Here is a 21,422-nt window from a genome sequence, read left to right as displayed (position 1 = left end):
CACTTTTATCCTTATTTTACTATCATGATGTTGCAAACAATGATAAAAGTTAATATATGTCTGACACCTAGCTTCTATTAAAAGTTCAAAAGTACTGAGGTATGGCTGAGATACAGGTGCAGGTATGAATGTACCTTCTGAGATTATGTATTTGGTTTTATTATGAAATAATATGTTATTTGTGTTAAATTGTTTTATACAGGGCGTTTCATAATGTTCTTAGGAGTTATAAAAATTCAGTACAAAAAAAGTATTTCACTTACCTAAATGCAAGTTGTACGAGGTGATGCAGGGACTTTATAGTTTTTGTTAAAATCTATAAATGTTCAATAATGTGCTCCTCTGGTGACACGGCACACATCAACATGAAAGTCTAGCTCTTGCCAAACTCGTTCTAACATGTCATTTTCGATAGAGTTGATTGCATTGATTATGCGATCCTTTAGCTCAGCGATATCGTGCAGGATTGGTGGGATAAACACCTTATTTTTCACGTATCTCCAGAGAAAGAAATCATATGGCGTGAGGCCTGGTGATCTTGGTGGCCACAGCATAATGAGTAGGTCTTCTTCAGACGCACGTCCTATCCATCGCCGAGGTAATGTTGTGTTAAGGTACTGTCGAACCTCTTTATGAAAATGGGCAGGACAACCATCTTGCTGGAAAATGAAGTCGTTGAGTAGCTGAGACATAAGCCATAATTGTAACATATCCAGGTATATCATGCCGGTTACTGTAGTTTTCATAAAAAAGAACTACACTGCCTTATGAGAGATTGCACAAAAAATGTCTACTTTCGGAGAATCCTGAACGTGTTCCACATAAGCGTGTGGGTTTTCAGTTCCCCAAACTCGCACATTATGACGGTTTACTTTGCCACTAGTATGGAAAGTAGCTTCATCGCTGAAAATTATCTTGTTTAGAAAACCTTCATCTAACAACATCTTTTCCTGTAAATGTAAACAAAAATCGGCCTACGTGTTTTATCTCCATCAGAAAAAGACGCTGGATTAATTGAAGATTTTCATAATAAACGGTTTTCATAATAAACGTTTACGGATAACTCTCCACACTGTTGTTTTCGGATTTCCTAATTCTCTGCCTGCAGCCGCAGTCTATTTTGATGGGCTGCGAATGAAACTTGCACACACACTTTTGACATTGACTTCTGAGGTTGATGGACGACCAGTTGATTTTCGCTTGCACAAGCAACCAGTTTTACTGAATTGTTTATACCATGCACGAATTGAATTGTCACTTGGTGTCTCCTTGACACCAAGAAATTTCTCCTTGAAATTTCAACCGTAACGCACATTGCACAGAAATACAGAAAATGACTTCTCGCTTCCCGTGGCAGCCATTTTCTCTACTGTCGACACCTAGCGAGCAAATGGTTTACTAACTGCCTAGTATATGTGTCAAAAAAATATTTGAAGTACTCTTTCGTACAGTACTTGTTTTATTCTTATAGTGAAATAATTTTTTGTTAATGAATTTTCGAAACTCCGAAGAACATTCTGAAACGCCCTGTACAAGTTACAATTGTGGTATGTAAATCTATTGTGTGGCAAAATAAACAATAAAAATGAGAAAAAATGGTACTAAAAGTTAAAAATAATACTTTTTCTTTTATTTAATGTTGACTTTATAGAAGTATCATTAAAAAAAAACTATCACTGGTATACTTTTCTTTCATTTGGCTCCGACTTGAAATTATCAAATTTTAAAGTAGGGTTGGAGAAGTATTATTTGTAAGTTATTACTGAAAGTTATTTTTTGAAGCTTATATATACAGTATATATATATATATATATATATATTTATTGTATACATACTACTTAATTTGACTCCTAAGAATTTTGGTATAGCTTCATTTTATCCTGGAAGTAGAATATTGGCAAAATATTTTGCTAGCTGTAGCTGGAAAAGGTGTTCCAAAGATGTTTTGTAGGAGTTTTTTTGCTTATAATTATGACCCAAATCAGCTCCTGAAGTTTGATTTTGTAATGCTGCTACAATCATTGTCTTAACGTGGTTTCCTTTGATCCATCCTGGTAAATGCTGGGGCAATTCCTTTCTTTATTTTTGGAATATCTACACACTCTTGAAGTGATTTGTATATTTTATTGTGTACCCATCACAATAAAAGATTTATTTATTTTGTAACTATTTTTATACATAAAATTTAATGAGAAAATATTAAAGTATATAAATTGAGTAATTTATCTTAAATTTGCATAACTATACATTTTTAATTAACCAGTTATTTCAGTTTTTTAGGAAAGTATAGTAATGTAACATTGTTAGTTAAGAAATTACAGTAAAAAAATTAAACAAAGATGTTATAAAATATTAGAGAATAATGATATTAAATAACCAAACAATTATAATACGCAGGTTTTTTTTTATATCTTATCACTAGTGTCATGTCCTTCAGACTTAACATATTGATAATCTCCATTCAGGTCTTCATTTATTGTGTTACTTTTATCAAGCCTTACCATGCCAGAGTTGGTATTTTTTTCTTTTTGTAAAGGGACATTCTCTTTCTTTTCGTCAGAACTGCTTAGTAGAAACTAACCTCATCATTTCTTCTGGATTATTTCTGTTCCTGTTCATTTGCTACTAGCAATTTTACTATATTCATATTCTGTCAGTTCATTTTAGTCTGTTTTATTTATTTGTTTACTTTTATTTTTATCATCGGTTAGTTTTATTGTGTTACTCATCACACTATTAGTATATTTCCAGCAGAAGTCCTCTAAATTGATTTCTGTTTAATTATTATAGAATAATTTTTTCATACACTGGCTACGATTACATTACTTCATTCATTTCCCATTATAAATATATCCAGCTGAAAAATCTTATTTACTTATATTTCACAATTGCCATTGTTAATCATGATCATTATACATAGTATGTCTGAAAAGTTCCCCAACTAAATTAAATAAAAATACAGATTTAAAGATAAACAAATTTACTCGCATCAGCCCTCTACATAGAACCCTTCGCTAGTTATATACTCGATACAGCGCTGCTAGAGCCCCTCAAATGCTCTGAAGAAATCACTTTGTGGGATTGTTTTCAGCTGCTCAGTGCAAGCCCTTTGGATGGTCGGAATGTTGTCGTAAAAGCGACCTTTCATCTTCAACTTGAGTTTTGGAGACAAAAAATAGTCTGCTGGAGCCAAGTTGGGTGAATCAGGCGGGTGGGATAAAACGGTGATTTGAATTGCAGTGTAATAACATGTTAAAACTGTTGCCACATGTGGTGAGGCATTGTCATGAAAAAGTCCAAATGCCTGGACCCGTCACTTGGGCCAAATTTGATGAATGCAACGCGTCTAAAGAGTTTCATTACTTCCAAATAGAATTTAGAGTTCATGGTTTGACCAGTTGCGTGGACACTTTTTCATCGTTATGTTTGCAAAAGTCGACTATTGGTATTAGAGTTTTAGGTTTTTTTTTTACTGTGTTTGATGGTTAAGTTGTTATTTTTTGGATATGTATAGCTATGTATACACACACAAACCACTGAATTAGGTAATTAATTAAATGGATGTAAATAATAGTGAAACAGTTCTTCCTATGATATTAAGAATACAAAAATAAAAATCTCGTAACAAGAAATTTCAAATATTATAAATAAAAATACTCAGAAAATGATGTAATAAATCAGTTAATGGAAGTAATTTCATTATTTAATTTAGGGCAAGTGAAATTTAGTTTATGAGAAGTCTAAGAAGCAGTGAGTTCACATTTCAGTAGTATAAAGTTTTTTTAGTTGTACAAAGTCTTAATAAACTATGTAGATTATGATAATCACCAAACAAATTTAGAGAATTATCACTTCCTTAAAAACTAGAAACTTAAATATTATTATACACACTGAAAAAAAATAATTTCTTTACTTATTACAATATAAAAAAAGATAAAATTAAGATGGGTTTGCTGCCAAAAATCAGTATTACTAACAACAATAAATCAGTGAATATGTTCCAAGAGAAATAATATGAGTCTTAGAATTTAATTTAATGAATTACTTGAAGATCACAAATATTTGTTGTAATATTAAGGTATAAATAAGTAAATTAAAATGCTACGTCGACCAAATTATATTAATAATTTCAATTTTTAAACTTTGACCTCATGGGGCTTGATTAATTAGTATTAAAGTTAATATTAATATTCAATGAATAATCAGTTTGTTAATGAATTCAGTATGTATATATGTGAACATTTTTTGTTTTGGATTTGGATTAAGTGTGTGTAATTAGAGGATTACAAAAATACATGAATGGCCGCGATTGGCCTCCGGTTTCACCTCAAAGTAGCCAAAGAAAGAATTTTGTAATAATCATCACAAAAGAATAACAGTGTAAGCTATCATGTTGGTTCAAATTCACTAATATAAGGTTACTAAAATGCATAAAATATATAAATATCAATTTTGAAAATGAAGTCTAAGACTCCAAAATGACAGAAAAACTAACATTTAAATAAATGGAAAAAAAAAATGCAATAAAACCACCAAAACACAAGGTAAATAAATTATATTAACTTTGCGTAAGTAGAAATTAGAGATAATAACTTTTTAGAAATTAATTAATTGAGAGAACAATAATAATAATAAGAATGTTCATTCTGGAAAGTTTTACTAAAATTTCCATTGATAACCTGTTCATTCTGATATTATGTAGATTATGACAAGAACAGATAGATAAGCTTCTGTACAGATAATGAAAACAGTACTGCCCCAGCATTTGCCTGGGTGTATTGGGAAACTATTGTAAAACCTTCATAATAGTAGCATCACAAATACACAGTTTTTGTAATAAAAAAATAGGTGTATTCCCATGTATGTACAAGCTTTCAAAGCTTGTATGGTAAATTAATCATAAAAATAAATAAAAGATTGGGAAAAAAGAAAATGTTCAAAAATCATTTTTTAAATTTTTTACTTATACTAAAATAATTTTTTTATAAACTGTTGAGCATTCTCGTGTTTTTCAACGTACCCAATTTAACATTTATCATAGCATTTTTGTAGCTGTCAATATGAATGAAAATAAAATGGATAAATTTACAATATTAAAAGGAGTAATAAAATTTATATTCCTTTAAATTATTATACCAACATATGTAAAAAAATTAACTAACTATAAAATTGCTTTTAAAATTAGCAATAGAAAATAAAATAAAATGATAAATATAATTCTGTTATTTATAATGAAGCAGGTGTCTGTAAAATAGAACATGAAGAGCAAAAGTAGTAAAGTATTTTAGAAAAAATGCTTTAGGAACAGTTACAAGCGAAACAATAGTTTCATTATCTATTTTATTATTTACTTAGATGTTGTAATAGCAGCAGAATAATTAATTTTATTTCAGTGTCTGGTTAGCAAACATCCATTTGTATTTTTAAAATTTAAATTATTTTTACATTAAAAAAAAAAAAAGCAAATTTTTTCCAGAGACGTCTGGAAAAGCATTCAACACAGACTATAAAAAGGAAACAAAATAAAAATATTGTACATTAATTTTAACTGTATAAATATATATGCGTTTGCATTCTCATCGTTAAATTAGTTATAATTTTATAGTGTTTTTGACCATGACTTTTGCTTATGTAATAAAATATGGTTATTCAGTTCTCATTGTATCTTTTATTTATCATAGTGTGTTTGACTGACAAGTTCACAGCCAGCTATCTCTTTCTTTCTTAGACACGATTCTGGTATTAGTTGTGTACAAAGTGTGATTAAAGGTCATCTCAATGTATGTAGAGTGGTGAATCAAAGTGTGTGTGTGACACACAAACAAAAAAAGCAGTTGTTATCAACATGCTTGCCATCTCAAAAAAAAATGTTTTTTCCTAAACAGTGTTATAGAAAAAACATATACTCCATCTGTAGGTAAAGGATCTCCTGGCCTCATAACATTTGTCTGTTAACAGTAAAACTAAATTTAAATAAAAGGATTAAGAAATCAATATTAAGTAAAGATATTCTTAAATAATATTAGTTTGCAAAATACTACTTTTATCCAAAAGAATGATCATAAATCTATATCGAAAGCTTTTGATTTAATTTGCCAATTATGTTATTTATAGAGTTTAAGTGAAATTTTCTCCTTTCACAGATCTGTAGAAGATGCTAATAATATATTGATGGTGAATTTTCAAAATAATAAGTAATTGTAAACCTGTACTATCTAACTTATGATTGGGGAGGAAAGGGAATTCTCTTCAAAAGTAAAAATCATCATTAATTAATCCGTTCTACTATTTATCAGTTTATTTGTCTTACAGCAAAAAATTCAGATTTTTCTGTGCAAATAATCAGAGATTATATTCAATCTTTACACCTTTACTATAGTACTACATTACACATTATACTACAATAACACATTATTACACAATATTACTACATTATAGTATTATTTACGTATGATGGACATAAATTTTCTTGTTTGCTATGTTTACTAAATCTAATAAAATAAGATGTATCTTTACTTATCAATAAAATTACACTGAATGAGATATAGTAAAGAAATGAAGGTAAAAGTATAAAAATATACGTCTCTAATGTATTTATATTAGATGATTTGATTGTATTGGTTATAGCATCTATATAAAGTATTATTTAACTAATTTTAAAGACCAAGTAAAAGGTAGTAGTATTAAACTTTGTAATACTCTCACTAATTATATAAAAAGTTTGGAACTAGTAATTTCTAACAACTGCTTTTTTGTTTTATCTATGTATTTTATTTCCTATTTATAAGATATGATATCTAGTAATTAGCTACACTATTTTCTGTAACTCCAGAATTAATTCAAAATTCGCAGACAGAAGTTCTACTTAAATCTAAAAAGACTGATATAGCTTCTCCTTCTTAATTATATTATATCATCTATATATATATATTTATTTATTACCTTTTACCTGTTTGCTTATGCATTTTATTTTTAAGTTTGTATTTTAATTGTGTATTTGATCATTATTAATTTTTTATTTTTCAGAATACAAATCACCACAGTATGAGAGGCTGGGCTTTAATTTAGTTAAAGAACGTTTAGTCACATTTGGTTATCCTCAAGAAATATTAGAATTCGAGTATGATCCATCTTTCCCTGTTAGGTAAGTACATTTAATGTGAATTATTACAAATATTTGTTAATTTTATAAATTAATTTATCAATTATTTAAATTAAAAATATCATATACATATTTAACACTAATACTTTTTTGTTTATAAAGAATCTGATGTGGACACCACATGACTTCCTTGTACGTATGCAATTAAATATAATTAAGTAATTTACGTATATAATTAAATTACATATACATATTTTTAAAAATAGAAAAGTACATAACATTTTATTTCATTAATTACTTATCAAATTCTAATTTATTGCAAAACTTTTTACAGAGGTTAATAATTATTAATAAATCAGACATGAAGTTTATACATTTAACATTATTATGATTGGTATACATTAACTGTAAATAATTAACTTTTAACATCATTTTGCATATATGTTAATAATGGATAAAATAGGACGATGAAGTGCATCAAAAGAGTACTACAATAGAACTTTACTCGACGAGAGAAGAAGACCAAGGAAAAATAAAAAGATTAAGAGAGGATGATGAATAAAGAGAGAAAATTTGAAAACTAGAGAACATGTACACAAATTAAGATTAAGAATTAGTCTTAATTAATTTTTTATAATTCTTCTTAATTAAAATTAAGAAGAATTATTGAGATAAGACGTATCTTACCTTAATTTTATCATGAAAGTACCTTCGTGGGATCCCATATTCTCAGTCATGATTGAATTATTTAATTAAATTGCCTGTTAAAAATAAATGAACTATGTGCATGGTATAGTGTTGTTGCATTACAGTATTAAAATGAAAATTGACTTAAATATCAATTAAAAATATTTAATATCAATATTCAAGATTGATTTTAATATTAAAATGCATTCTTCATTTTAATATTACAGTAATGTAAAAAACGTTAAAACATGTACACAGTTTATTTTAGTATTTTTAATTTTTAATTTGCAATTTAATTAAATTATAACAGGATGGGGATCCTTAAAAAGTACTTTCAGCACTTTTTTATTTGCCTAAAAAATGTAAAATAAAAAAAAACTGACTTACAGGAAACGCAAGTAGCCATATAATTTAGTATTCATTTTAACTGATGTAGAATTATTTCTGTAAAATTTATTGTTTAGCAAGATAGGGTTTTGTTTTATCTGTTGCATTAAATTTAGTTAATGTTGTAGAATACAGCTTAGAAAATAGTACGTACTTATGTAAGAGGTCAGTGGCTTCTTGTTTATGTTGGTAATTAGATTTATTATTTGACCTGAAATAAGTCATCAGATGCTAACAGATATGAAAATGAAAATAAATTATTTCTAAGTAATATTATAATTATAACATTCACAGTCTTAATTTTGGTCTTATAAATATATTTAATAATATAATCAATTGAAATTTTAATACTGATAGTTTAATTTTTTGTTTAATACTGATAGTTTAACTTTTTGTAGGGTAAATCTATTATTACACTGTATTATAAAGTTAATTAGCAGTAATTAATAATTATACATATCGGATACTCTGATTTCTGTGTGAATGAAATTATTTTACACTTGTTATGCCTGAAGGACTATCGAGTATAATTATTTCAAATATATGATAATTTTTTAATGATTATCCTGTTTGATGGATTGACCTTTAGTGTTCAGTTTAGATAACAATTTAAAAAAAAATTAACATCATGTTATATGTGTAACATTTTTATTTTTCTGAATAAACGTTTTACTTCATTCATTTTTTCTGCTTATAATTTCTAAAATATGGAATTAAAATTACATTTCTTTACGTGAATATTTTTTTTTTATTTTGAAAGTTTCCCAACCTACTTTTATTCTACTGCAGATTACAAAGTGTTGATTATCATCAGGTATTACATTAATCTGCATTAGATGCTACAATGTATGTCTGAAAACTGCACATGTAATGTGCTTAAGTTTTTTTCTTTAAAAAAATTTCAAGTAGAAAAATTTTGAGTTGTGTTTCCTGCAAGTCAATTTTTTTTTATTTTACATTTTTAGTCAAATAAAAAAAAGTGCTGAAAGTACTTTTTAAGGATACCCATCCTGTTATAATTTAATTAAATTAATTTAATTTCTTAATTAAATTTCAACCCATCTTTGTATAGAAAATTTGAATATATTTACATTGGTATTTTTTAAATCTAGTACAAAGTTTTTTTTTTTGTTTTTTTATAAATTAATGGGTTGCCTGGGGGAATAATTAGTTCTGAAACTAGTGGCAGAATAGGGCAAGTAGGGCTGAAGGAGAAGAAAAGAAATACATCATATGACAGAATATGTATAAAATTAATGTAAAGAAAACAAAATAATGAGACAGTAAGATGATGAATGTCTATGCGAAAGTAGCGAGAGTTAAACAACTTAAACAGTACAGGTGCTTAATATGTCAAAAAACAAAAAGAAAATTAATGAAAAACATGGTTTTTTTGTTTTCACTAGATTTATTTTAAAAAATGACAGTTTTTTTGATGCAGTACCTTCCACAAAAATTACATACTGATTACTGTATGTAATAATATAATAATGCTGTACATTATTCTATATGTAACGTCTGGGGAAGGTATTGTGTATCAAAACTGCTGTCATTTTTTAAATGAATCTTGTGAAAATCAAAAAACATTTTTTTTCATTTCCTTTTTGTTGTGAATTTTCGCTAAGTAAAGGTTTCATCTAGTGATTGCTTAAAATCTAGCTTGTTAATAAAAAATTCCAAAAGGAAAAATGAAATAAAAATGACTTGAGCAATGGTAAAAACATATTAAATATTAATAAATAGTGTAAATTTAATAATAATTTATTTTTTCTGAGGCTTTTTTCTGTTAGAAATTTAGCTATAAAAAATGTTTTATGAGTGATAGGGTTCTGGCCCAATGCCTCAACCCCCAACCTGGTGGACCAGGAGTTTTCTATTGGAGTCTTCTTCCCCTAATCTTTAGAGAACCAACTCCAAACTACAAGGCAGTAGTGTTCATTTTTGTTCGTCCAGATAATTAGAAAAAGAGATGAGTGAAGGTTGTTGGCTGTGGAGAGGGATGTGCTGCGCAGGAGTTGCGGAGTTTCTAGAATGTGGTGCATGAGAAATGAGATTAGAAAAAAGATTTGGGCAACTGGTACAGTGATTTACGTTTTGGAGGGAAGAAGACTACAATGGTAGAGGCATGTTCAAAGAATGGATTAGTATAATGGCCTAGGAGGATGTTGTGATTCCAAGAGAGAGGAGGATAGTTGCGGGATAGAAGAGTTTGGCGGTTGGGACGTGAAAAACCGCCTTTGTAGCTGTAAACACTCGTCTAGAAGAAGATTAATAATTTATAGAAAGTAACAATTGTGTAGTGTTGTAAAGTAAGACTTGGAGAAGCTTCTTATGAAGCTGAGAGCTTGTAAGCTTCTCAAGTAAGACTTGAGAAGCTTCTTGCTTTATGTTAACAGTATAGTTGTGTATGGTTGTAGGATATGGACACTTAGAAAAAAGGAAACTGAATTGGTGAAGGTATTTAGAATGTGAGCACAGACAAAACTAAAGAAAATTAAATGGACTGATGGAGTGAAGAATAAAGACATAAAGAAGAGAGTAAACAGGAACAAAAGCTTATTAATCAGGAGTCAATAGACTATGGTTATAATGAGAGGAGTATTGATGTTTATAAGATAAAAACGATAGGACAGAAGAGTGTGAAAAATAAATATTTCCCTTTTTACAGTCTAAAAGGAATAGAAAATTATTAAGATCTTAAAAGTTTAGCAGGGAAAATAGAAAGTATGATGATGAAGTGGCACTGACTGTTAGGATGTTGGAACCTGGTAAATAGAATGCAATGAAGTTACATCCAGTATCGTTTTATTTTGTTGGTGTATGGAAACTGTTGATGATTTACCATTTCCTCCCTCACATCTTTCAATTTCCATGATCTACCCCTGAATTCATAACAGGTGTTGTGGGACCATCAGAGTTGTAAAGCATGAAATTTATTCCCAGGATCCTAAAGTTTAATTCTGTAATTGTTAGTTTTAGTGCTTTGTAGAGCGTGCACGTGCGTGTAACTTTTGTAGGTTTAATTACTGTAAATTGTGTGTTTGGCTACTTAAAAAATTATAATTATAAATGTATGGTGGAAGATTTTTTTATCATTATTATTGTTCCTTCTGTTCATTGATAGTATCTGTGTAATGGTTAAACTATAATTAATTTATTTTCACTTTAAGACTTGAAAACTAAATTAGTTTACAAAAGTTCGTATGGATGAACATTTTTCAGAGTTAATAGTATACAAAAACATATTTGTAAAATATTCTTAAATTGTCATTTAATAATAATATTGAAGTAGTTAAGCTGTTTAACAGTAACAGTGTATATTGGGAAAATTAATGAGGTTGCTTTGGGATCATCTGTCTACCTCTGAAAAAAATTAAGTTAGAGTAGTGAACAGCAAACTAGACAAGATAGCTTATCTATTCTTGTCTAGTTTTTTATTTTTCTTTCAGTCCTTTTTCAGAAGAAAAGTCTAGCAGTCATTTCCTACAGTAACGATGATATGCATAACATAATAATAACTTATGTAATTTTCGAGGTATTTTATCTTGTATAAGATACAACATAGTATTTAAAACTAAGCATTTGTATTATGTATTTAAAATTATGCACTAATAAACAAACATTATTAATGTTTATTTACTTTACAGGGGTCTATGGTTTGATACATTATATGGAAATTTATTGAAAGTAGACGCCTACGGTAATATTCTGGTCTGTGTGCACGGTTTTGAATTTCTTAAACAGTAAGTAATTTTTTTTTTATTTTTAATTGTATAAATACAAAATAATGATAAATAATTTTTGAACAGCTTTACAGTGTTGCCACTTTAACTGCCAAATAAACTAGTCTCAAAATATTATTTACAGACTTCATGTACTGTAGTTACTCATGTAATTCATGCACAAAAATTATTAAATTTTTTTTTTTTAATTTTCGGTCAAATAAATATAATTTTCTCACTAATTATTACATTTTAGTTTCATTATTATAAACTTTTGTAATTCCTTGCATAAATTATGCACCTACTTTTAGTTAAGAAATGTTGGTCAAAAAGTGCATTTATGTGAATAAAAAATACATTTTATATATATATATACATGTTAAAAAAAGAATTATATTTTTGTGTGCGTGCACGCACACATAACACAATTCAAACTAAATTAAATAAAAATTGGAGTTAAGTAGTGATACTAATTACTATTTATTAGTTGTAGTTCAAATTAAAAAAGTTTTATTTTATTGAGTATGAAGTATATTGTGTTTTATATTAATAGTTATTGTCTTGATTTTGAGTGCTATATTTATTTTAGTTTTGTATTTTGTTCAGATGGTCATCACAAATCACTTTTTTAACAGTTGATTTTTGAAGTTGAAGTTTCTGAGGTTTAAATCCTAGTTAACAGTTAGTTACTTTTATACAGATCTGAGTACTAGAGAGTGGACTATGGGGGTTGAGGTTTAATTAATCATACAACTGAGGAATAGTGGGCCTGATTCTACAAGACCACCTCATTTATGTCATACATTTTTTTTTGTTTTAAGTTGTTTGACTGATTTGATGCAGCTCTCCAAGATTCCCTATCTAGTGCCAATTGTTTCATTTCGGTATAACCCCTACATCTTACATCCCTAACAATTTGTTTTACATATTGCAAATGTTGCCGGCAATATTAAAGCAACAAAGGTTATAATTCTAGGATGCCTTATTATGTGGTCTATAAGTCTGTCTCTTCTTTTAACTATATTTTTCCAAATGCTTCTTTTTCATCAATTTGCCGCACCTCCTATTCATTTGTCACTTTATCCACCCATCTGATTGTTTAACATTCTCCTATAGCACCACATTTCAAAAGCTTCCAATCTTTTCTTCTTAGGTACTCTAGTCTTCCAAGTTTCACTTCCACATAAAGCTACGCTCCAAACATATACATACAAAAATTTTTTCCTAATTTTTTAATTAATTTTTGATGTAAACAAATGAAGGCATCATTAACTGGTAGTTCTATATAAAGATTAAAAAGTAACAGGGATAGGGAACATCCTTGTCAGACTCTCTTTTATTACAGCTTCTTTCTTATGTTCTTCAATTATTATTGTCGCTGTTTGGTTTCTGTAAATGTTAGCAATTGTTCTTCTATCTCTGTACTTAACCCTATTTTTTTTAAAATGCTGTACATTTTATTCCAGTCTACGTTATTGAATGCCTTTTCTAAGTCTATAAATGCCAAGTATGTTGGTTTGTTTTTTTTTAATCTTCGTTCTACTATTAATCTGAGCTCTAAAATTGCTTCCCTTGTCCCTATACTTTTCCTGAAATCAAATTGGTCTTCTCCTAACACTTCTTCCACTCTCTTCTCAATTCTTCTGTACAGAATTTTAGTTAAGATTTTTGATGCTAGACTAGTTAAGTTAATTGTTCTCTATTCTTCACATTTATTTTCTTCTGCTTTCTTTGGTATCATGACTATAACACTCTTTTTGAAGTCTGATGGAACTTTCCCTTTTTTGTAAATATTACATACCAGTTTGTATAATCTATCTATTGCTTCCTCACCTGCACTGCACAGTAATTCTGCAGCTATTCCGTCTATTCCATGAACCTTTCTGTTATTCAAATTTTTGTAATGCTCTCTTAAATTCAGATCTTAGTTTTGTTTCTCCTCTTTCATGCACGTCAACTTCCTCTTCTTCCTCTATAACACCAGTTTCTAATTCATTTCCTCCATATAACTCTTCAATATATTCCACCCATCTATCAACCTTTTCTTTTGAGTTATAAATCAATGTACCATCTTTGTTTAACACATTATTAGATTTTAACTTATGTATACAAAATTCTCCTTAACTTTCCTGTATGCTCTCTCTATTTTACCAATGATAATTTTTGTTTCCACTTCTGAACACTTTTCTTTAATCCGCTCTTCTTTCACTAATTTACACTTGCTGTTTATAGTATTTCTTAATTTTTTATAGTTCATTTTACTTTCATCATCACTAGCATTCTTATATTTTCTACGTTCATCCATCAGCTCTAGTATATCCTCTGATATCCAAGGTTTTCTACCAGTTCTCTTTGTTCCGCCTAAGTTCGCTTCTGCTGATTTAAGAATTTCCCTTTTAACATTCTCCCATTCATTTTCTACCTTATCTTTTTTACTCAACTTCTTGCGATGTCCTCCTTAAAAATCTTTTTTACCTCCTCTTCGTCAAGCTTCTCTAAATTCCACCGATTCACTTGAAACCTTTTCTTTAGGTTTTTAAACCCCAATCTACATTTCATTATCAATAAATTATGGAGCGACCATAATTATTAATGTCTGCTCCAGGGTAAGCTTTGCAGTCAACGAGTTGATTCCTAAATCTTTGCTTAACCATGATATGATCTATCTGATACCTTGCAGTATCATCTGGCTTTTTCCATGTGTATATTCTTCTATTATGATTTTTAAACTGTGTGTTTGCAATTATTAAATTATTCCTCGTGCAAAACTCTATAAGTTGGTCCCCTCTTTCTTTCCTTTTACCCAGCCCCATATTCACCCATAATATTTCCTTCCTTGCCTTTGCCTTTTCCAATGCTTGCATTCCAATCTCCACCTATTATTAAATTTTCTTCCCCTTCTATGTGTTTAATTGCTTCGTCAATTTCTTTGTATACACATTTTATTTGTTCATCATGAACACTTGTAGGTATATATACGTTAACAATCATCACCAGCTTTGGTTTTGATTTTATTCTTATTACAATGATTCTGTCGCTATCCATTTTAAAATACTCTACTATTTTCCCTATCTTCTTGTTCATTACGAAACCTATTCCTGCCTGCACTTTATTTGAAGCTTTGTTAATTATTCTAAAATCATCTGAGCAAAAGTGTTTTTCTTCTTCTCACTGAACCTGACTAAATTGTACTACATGTACATTTAATCTATCCATTTTTCTCTTTAAATTTTCTAACCTACCAACCTTTTCTAGACCTCTAACATTCCACTCTCTGACTCGAACATTATTTTTTAATTTTCTGGTGACCCCTTTCTTAGTAGCCCCCACCAAGAGATCTGAACAGGGGACTAGTTTACCTTCAGAATATCTTACCAAGGAAGGCGCTTCCATCTTTGTTACTACAGAGAGTTACATTTTTTTTTTTTGAAAATCAGCTCTAGTTTTCCGTTGCTTTCAGCTGCACAGTACTATGAAGATTGTGTGATGTTGATATGGCCATTTAAGTTCTCATGAACTACTCCCTTAACTACTGAAAGAGCTGCTGCCCTCTTTCAGAAACCATTCCATAGTTTGGATTTCAACTGATACCGTTCCGATATGGTTGCACTTTTGGTCCAGCTATGTATCATTGAGCACTCACCAGATGACCCTTCACCATCAGCAAAGTCTCAGGATTCATAAAGGGAAATGTCATACATATGATCCTTATATCATTGAGACCTGGGGAAGGGGTTGCTTATTGTTCACTAGTTGAACAGTTTGCAATGTACACATTAGGAATAATAATGTAATAAATATTTAGTTAAGAAAATTGTAACAATAAAAAATGTGTTGATTATATTGTGGTTATATATGATATTTGACAAAACCAAAATAGTATTCAGTTTTTATGGTAAACAAAATGTTCTGTTCTATTCTATGCATATTATATATATATAATTATATTTTATGAATAACTATTGTATTATTACTCAATTGCAGTCGAAATAATTATCATCCCACATTAAGCAAGTAGATTATAAAAAAAAGGTTGTATATTTTTTATTCATCAAGAATGATGATATCTTTTTAAAGGTATCTCCATTATTACTTATTTTTAAATGTGAATTTTATAATTTTCATAACTTAGAGTATTTTTTAATATTCATATTTAAAAAAAACTGAAGGTGGAAAAAGTTCCCTCAAAAATATTATATTGTTAAACAGTAAGAAATACATAATTAAAAAGAAGCAAGTACATAATTATCTTTTTTATATCTACTGCTTACAGGGGATATATTGATTTAATTTAATTTTGTGCATTAAAATTAAGATTTATTGAAGCATAAATTGTTTTTTATGGGGTTTAGGCACATCAGTTAATTCAGAATTAAATTTTTATAAATCAAATAAAAATGTATTGAACATTTAATTGTCCATTTAACAAAGTTACTGTACGTCAAACCTAAACAGTTGTGTTTTTCAACATCAATTTTTTGGGTTTTACAATAATTTTCTCAGTAATTACAAGAGACATGTTCTGAAACCTGTCTTTTTCAATTTTTCAGTCATAAAATGTATGGGACCACCTAATTTAAATCATAATTTACGCCCTGTGAAATTCAATGAAGCCGCATATTTCTGGTGGATCAGTCATCCAGGTGAAATCTTTTGCTTGCCATAACTCACTAATGAAGCATTTTTGGACCTATGTTTATTCAAACGATTTTCTTATTTTTACCTTTGGATCTCCTGAGAAATTGCTGTGCAGTTCTGAATCAGCTTGTATAATGCTAACTAAATATGCAAAATATAATTAAAAGATCTTATTTACATATATATTTTACATAATATTTACTTAATTTAACATATTTCTTTGTTTTAGTTCACAGGTATACGAATTGTATCCAAACAAATTTCTACAGCTGGATGAGTCTCGAGTGTTTGTATTGAATACATTATTTAATTTACCTGAAACATACCTGTTGGCATGTCTTATTGATTTCTTTACACATTCTCCTCAATACACAAGGTGAAATTAAAATACTGATTAAAATTTTGTAATTACATTTTGTTTCATTAGTAATTTAGAAAAATAGTCAACGTGGCCGTTAAGCCAAACTTTGATTTATCATCAAAATCCATAAACATATCTTGTAAAGATTTATTGTCAGTGATACATGGAAAAATACCTGCCCATGTATCTAAACTAGGAATACTTAAATCCACCTGCATTATTTCATAATGTGAGTCGCTCCAATAAATTCTGTTACAACTTAGTAACTCTTATTTACTAGTTAATGCATTTTTCAAAATCTCTTTTCATCTCTCAGTGGAATATAAAAGTAATAAAAACACCAACTACAGTCATCTTCTGTAAGACTTAATAATTGATTGTTAATAATAAACTTTCAATTTCAATAATATCAGAAAATGATGCTCGTTGCTGACTAAAGTAAACTCTGTAAATTTGTTTCATACATATTTTATGGGAATCAAACATTATTTTATCTTAGGTAATAGGTGTTTCATTTTTTAAGGCCATGTGTGGGTCCCCTTTTCTTGATGAACTGTATTCATTTCTACTACTATCCTTAAATATTTTGTAGAAAATTGTAGATAGCTTGTTATACAGTTAGCACTGAAGTATCAGTAAATTTCTTGGTAATATATAACAAGAAAAATTTCTTTAATGCTTTTATTTGTAATCCATAAGATCTTTTAAATGAACACACACTACTTAGTTGTTAACTTAGATTATAATTACCAGTAACAGGATGCAGCAGCACATAACTATGACATCACCATTTATATATATTATTCTAAACAGTTGTACATTCTGTGAATATAAAGTACTAAAATACACTTTTAAATGCAATTAAAATAATGATATCTTTATTCTTAGATTAAAGAAATTTTTGAGTCCTTTATTTGCTGCCCTGAAAGTGATGTTATTGTTGATTGAATACTAATAGAGTAGAATAAAAGGGAGAAACATGGCATCAATAAGAATGTCTATAACTTGTTTGAAAATGACACTTAATGCAGCAAAAGAAAAACCAATTGAAGGATAAATGTGATATAGGAAATACAATAGTTCAAAGTTTCATAGAAGGTATACAGGATAAATAAAAGAAAGCATTTTAGAAAAATGAAACCAAAAGGAGGAAAGTCATGGCTGTGGAAAGCCATTGTTCAAAAGTAAATAAATTGCTGATATGTGTGTAGAATATATAAAAAGGATAAATAATACTAGGACAAGAACTGCCCTGATAACATTAATTTGTGATAATTTCAGAGGAGATTATATTCTAACATTAGAATATGATAGAGCTGTGAGTGATTAAACAGTAATTAAGAGATTAGACCTTAGGAAGAGAGTATATTGTGAAAATTACTAGGGTGTTTAGGTATGGTAAGATTGAACGGGATTTACATATTAATATGCAAATTATAAGAAACTAAAGAGATCTTAATTTTGGATGAATTTTTAAAAAATTACATTAGAGAATGCAGAATAAGGCTGAAAAGTCTCCACAGTTTGATGTAAGTATGAGGTCTGTTCAGAAAATAACCAAAAATTTTTAATTATGCACCAACGGAGATATTTAGTGACATGCGGTTGGCAGCATTGTATTTTGCACAACCTCCTCTGTAACCACATGTTCTTGGGTTGTTGGTGTCTCGTTTAGTTTTCATGTTATTGTTATTTGAGTGCATTATATTTAAATGTTAGTAGCAGTTTTTGTAATGTGTGATTTTCAGGAGCAACGATACAAAGTAAACTTTTGCATGAAACTGGAGAAAACTTTCACAGAAACGTTTCAACTTTTCAAATAAGCATATGGAAATGATTCTCTGGGTCGTATGAAATGTTACGAATGGTTTTCACGATTTAAAAGTGGTTGTCAGTCAATTGAAGATGACCCTTGACCAGGAAGACCTTCAACTTCAACTGATGACACCTGCGTTCAGAAAATCAATGATCTAGTGCTTACAAATTGCTGATTTAGTGTCAGAGAACTTGCAGAGGAGGTTAGTATGAACATGATCTTGATTGGATCATGCCTTAACATTTTGACTGAAAAATTGAACATGCATCGAGTTGCAGCAAAGTTTGTTCCTCTTTTGATGACCAAACATCTGAAAGAACATCGAGTGGTTGTATGTTGGCAACTTCTTGAACACGCTGTTGATAATGAAACATTCTTGCTAAGGATCATAATGGGAGACAAAAGCTGGGTTTACGGCTACAACATTGAGACAAACGTTTTGTCATCAGAAAATTGCCCATTACAAAATTCGTTATTAACACTTAAACACATTGCACTCAAATAATAACATGAAAACTAAAAGAGATATTAACAATCCAAGAACATATGGTTACAGAGGATGTTATGCAGAACACAATGCTGTCAACTGCACGTCAATAAATATCTCTGTTGGCGTGTAATTAAAATTTTTGGTTATTTTCTGAACAGACCTTGTATACTGTTCTACATGGCATATTTGAAAAAGGCAGTCTAAAAGAAAAATTTAAGAGTGGATTAGTGATCCTAGGAGAAAAAATAAAGCTGTTTAGATTCGCTGCTAAGGTGGGTATTCACCTCCATTGCTTATAGCTTAATTTGAGGGACAGTCATTCATGCTTTTCCCAACATTCCAGAAATATGCTGTTTTTTTTTTTTGTAATATAAACTTTTTTGGTTAAAAATAATATCCCTTCTTATTAATTTATGTATCAAAAGGCAGAAACTGACTATTGTGACCAAATATAACTTATACAATAAAGCTAACAACATGATTTGTAAACTGGGTTATACCTGTCATGGTTTAATAAACAACGAAAAATATCAACTTAATGTCTAGAAAATTATTCACAGTGGTAAATGCTTCTATATTAAAATCTGGTCGAAATGAGAATCAAAGAATCATCTGTCAAAGAATTTATATGTATATGATGACTTGACCCAACACACCTGCTACCAAATATTCTATTAGGAATGAGACACACTATTGTTACATGAATGTTTGAAGGGCTGTGAAGCCTGAGGTTAGGTTTGCATTTGTGGAAGATATGTTGCTGAAACTTAAATTTACTATTTAATTGCAATCACAATCAGGTTAAGTTTGGCTTAACTTGTATTGTAAGAGTTGCATTCATTCATATTTTGTTTAATAACTTTTTATTTTTTTTTTACCACAAGATCCTTATTAAAAAGGAAGAAAGCAATCTAATAAGTAGCTTCATTTGATTAATAAAGTGTAATGTGAAGATACTGAGAGAATTTTAAATAATAAATAAATAGATTTGGGTAGACTTTTACCTAATATTGGTTCAGTAATTTTATTTAAAGATGAACTGTAAGCTAATAAGAAAATTTCACAGTTCCATCTCTTCATTTTTAAAATATGCTTAATTATACGTACATAAATGTTATTTATAATTCTGATAAAATGTTTGTTGTTTTTTTTCATTAGTTAGGTTTAGCTAATGATTAGCTAGTCTTTCCAGTTCATTTTATTGTTAACTTTAGAATCTGTTAGTTCCTTTTTTCTAAAAAAACAAGTATATTACTATAGTGAACTTTGATCAACATGATTTGAAAAGATCTTTTCTTTTAATCCCATTCAAGAAATAAACGATATAACTTTTTTTAAATCAATTATTAAAAGTAGTTTTGTTTTGTGTTTTCCGATTTCTAGAAAATTTTGTACTTTTCTGTTTCTTATATGTTATTATTTCTTGCACTTATTGTTTAAGCAGTTTACTTTATTCCACTTTATATTAAATTTTGTATTTATACAAAATGTTTTATTCATTTAAAATTTTTGTTAAATTTTCATAAAATAATAAATTACACAGAATTATTCCCTAAGTAATGAATATATTTAAATTTATTGTTTGTGTTTATTTCTTGCAATTAATTTTGGATTTTAATTTTTTTTTTTATACATATATAGGGATAAGACGGGTGTTAGGAGTGGCGATTTATTTATGTCTTTTAAATCAATATTTCAAGATGTTAGAAATGCAGTAGATTGGGTTCACTTACATGTAAGTAATATTAGTTTTTAGATTATAATGTTTAATATCATGTAATACGGTGAAAAATAAATTATTTTAATTCTGTAATTACATGCAAGTAATCAAGGATATTGACCATTAATAGACCCAGTTCAAAATATGTCCATCGAAGCTAAGATGATTGTTAAGATGGTGTGATATTAGGTAAGATAGTGTTTTTTATTATTGATTCGATTTAATTAGTTATTGCACCATCCCTTAATTAGATGTAGATATTGTTACACATACTAAGGATTTCTAATTTTCCAAATTAACCAATAATTAAACAAATGATTCATTATCGTAATTAATTTCTAGCGGGGTTTTAAGAAAGGTGTTATCTAAATTTTGTAAATGGGCAGTATGGTGTGATGTACAGTAATTTGATATAAACTGTCACACTAAAGTTTATATCATATGCCGACATATCTTCTCCTCCATTGGTAATGTTCTGGAATATCAATTCCAGTTGTAT

General features: G+C 28.8%; 1 protein-coding gene across 3 annotated transcripts in view; it reads left to right on the top strand.

Moving 5' to 3' along the window:
* Positions 1-21,422, top strand: part of Nt5b (5' nucleotidase B) — a 162,157-nt gene that overhangs the window by 116,506 nt on the left and 24,229 nt on the right. For all 3 annotated transcript variants that reach the window (XM_075366064.1, XM_075366062.1, XM_075366063.1), the window contains exons 3-6: positions 7,027-7,144; positions 11,824-11,919; positions 16,766-16,912; positions 20,845-20,938. In XM_075366064.1, the coding sequence (XP_075222179.1) occupies positions 7,027-7,144; positions 11,824-11,919; positions 16,766-16,912; positions 20,845-20,938 (455 nt within the window). The remainder of the gene's footprint in view (positions 1-7,026; positions 7,145-11,823; positions 11,920-16,765; positions 16,913-20,844; positions 20,939-21,422) is intronic.

The sequence above is a fragment of the Lycorma delicatula genome, chromosome 5 (assembly GCF_047948215.1).
Source record: "Lycorma delicatula isolate Av1 chromosome 5, ASM4794821v1, whole genome shotgun sequence".
NCBI lineage: Eukaryota > Metazoa > Arthropoda > Insecta > Hemiptera > Fulgoridae > Lycorma > Lycorma delicatula.
The sequence above is the reverse complement of the archived record's forward strand: the minus strand, read 5'-3'. Positions and strand labels throughout refer to the sequence as shown.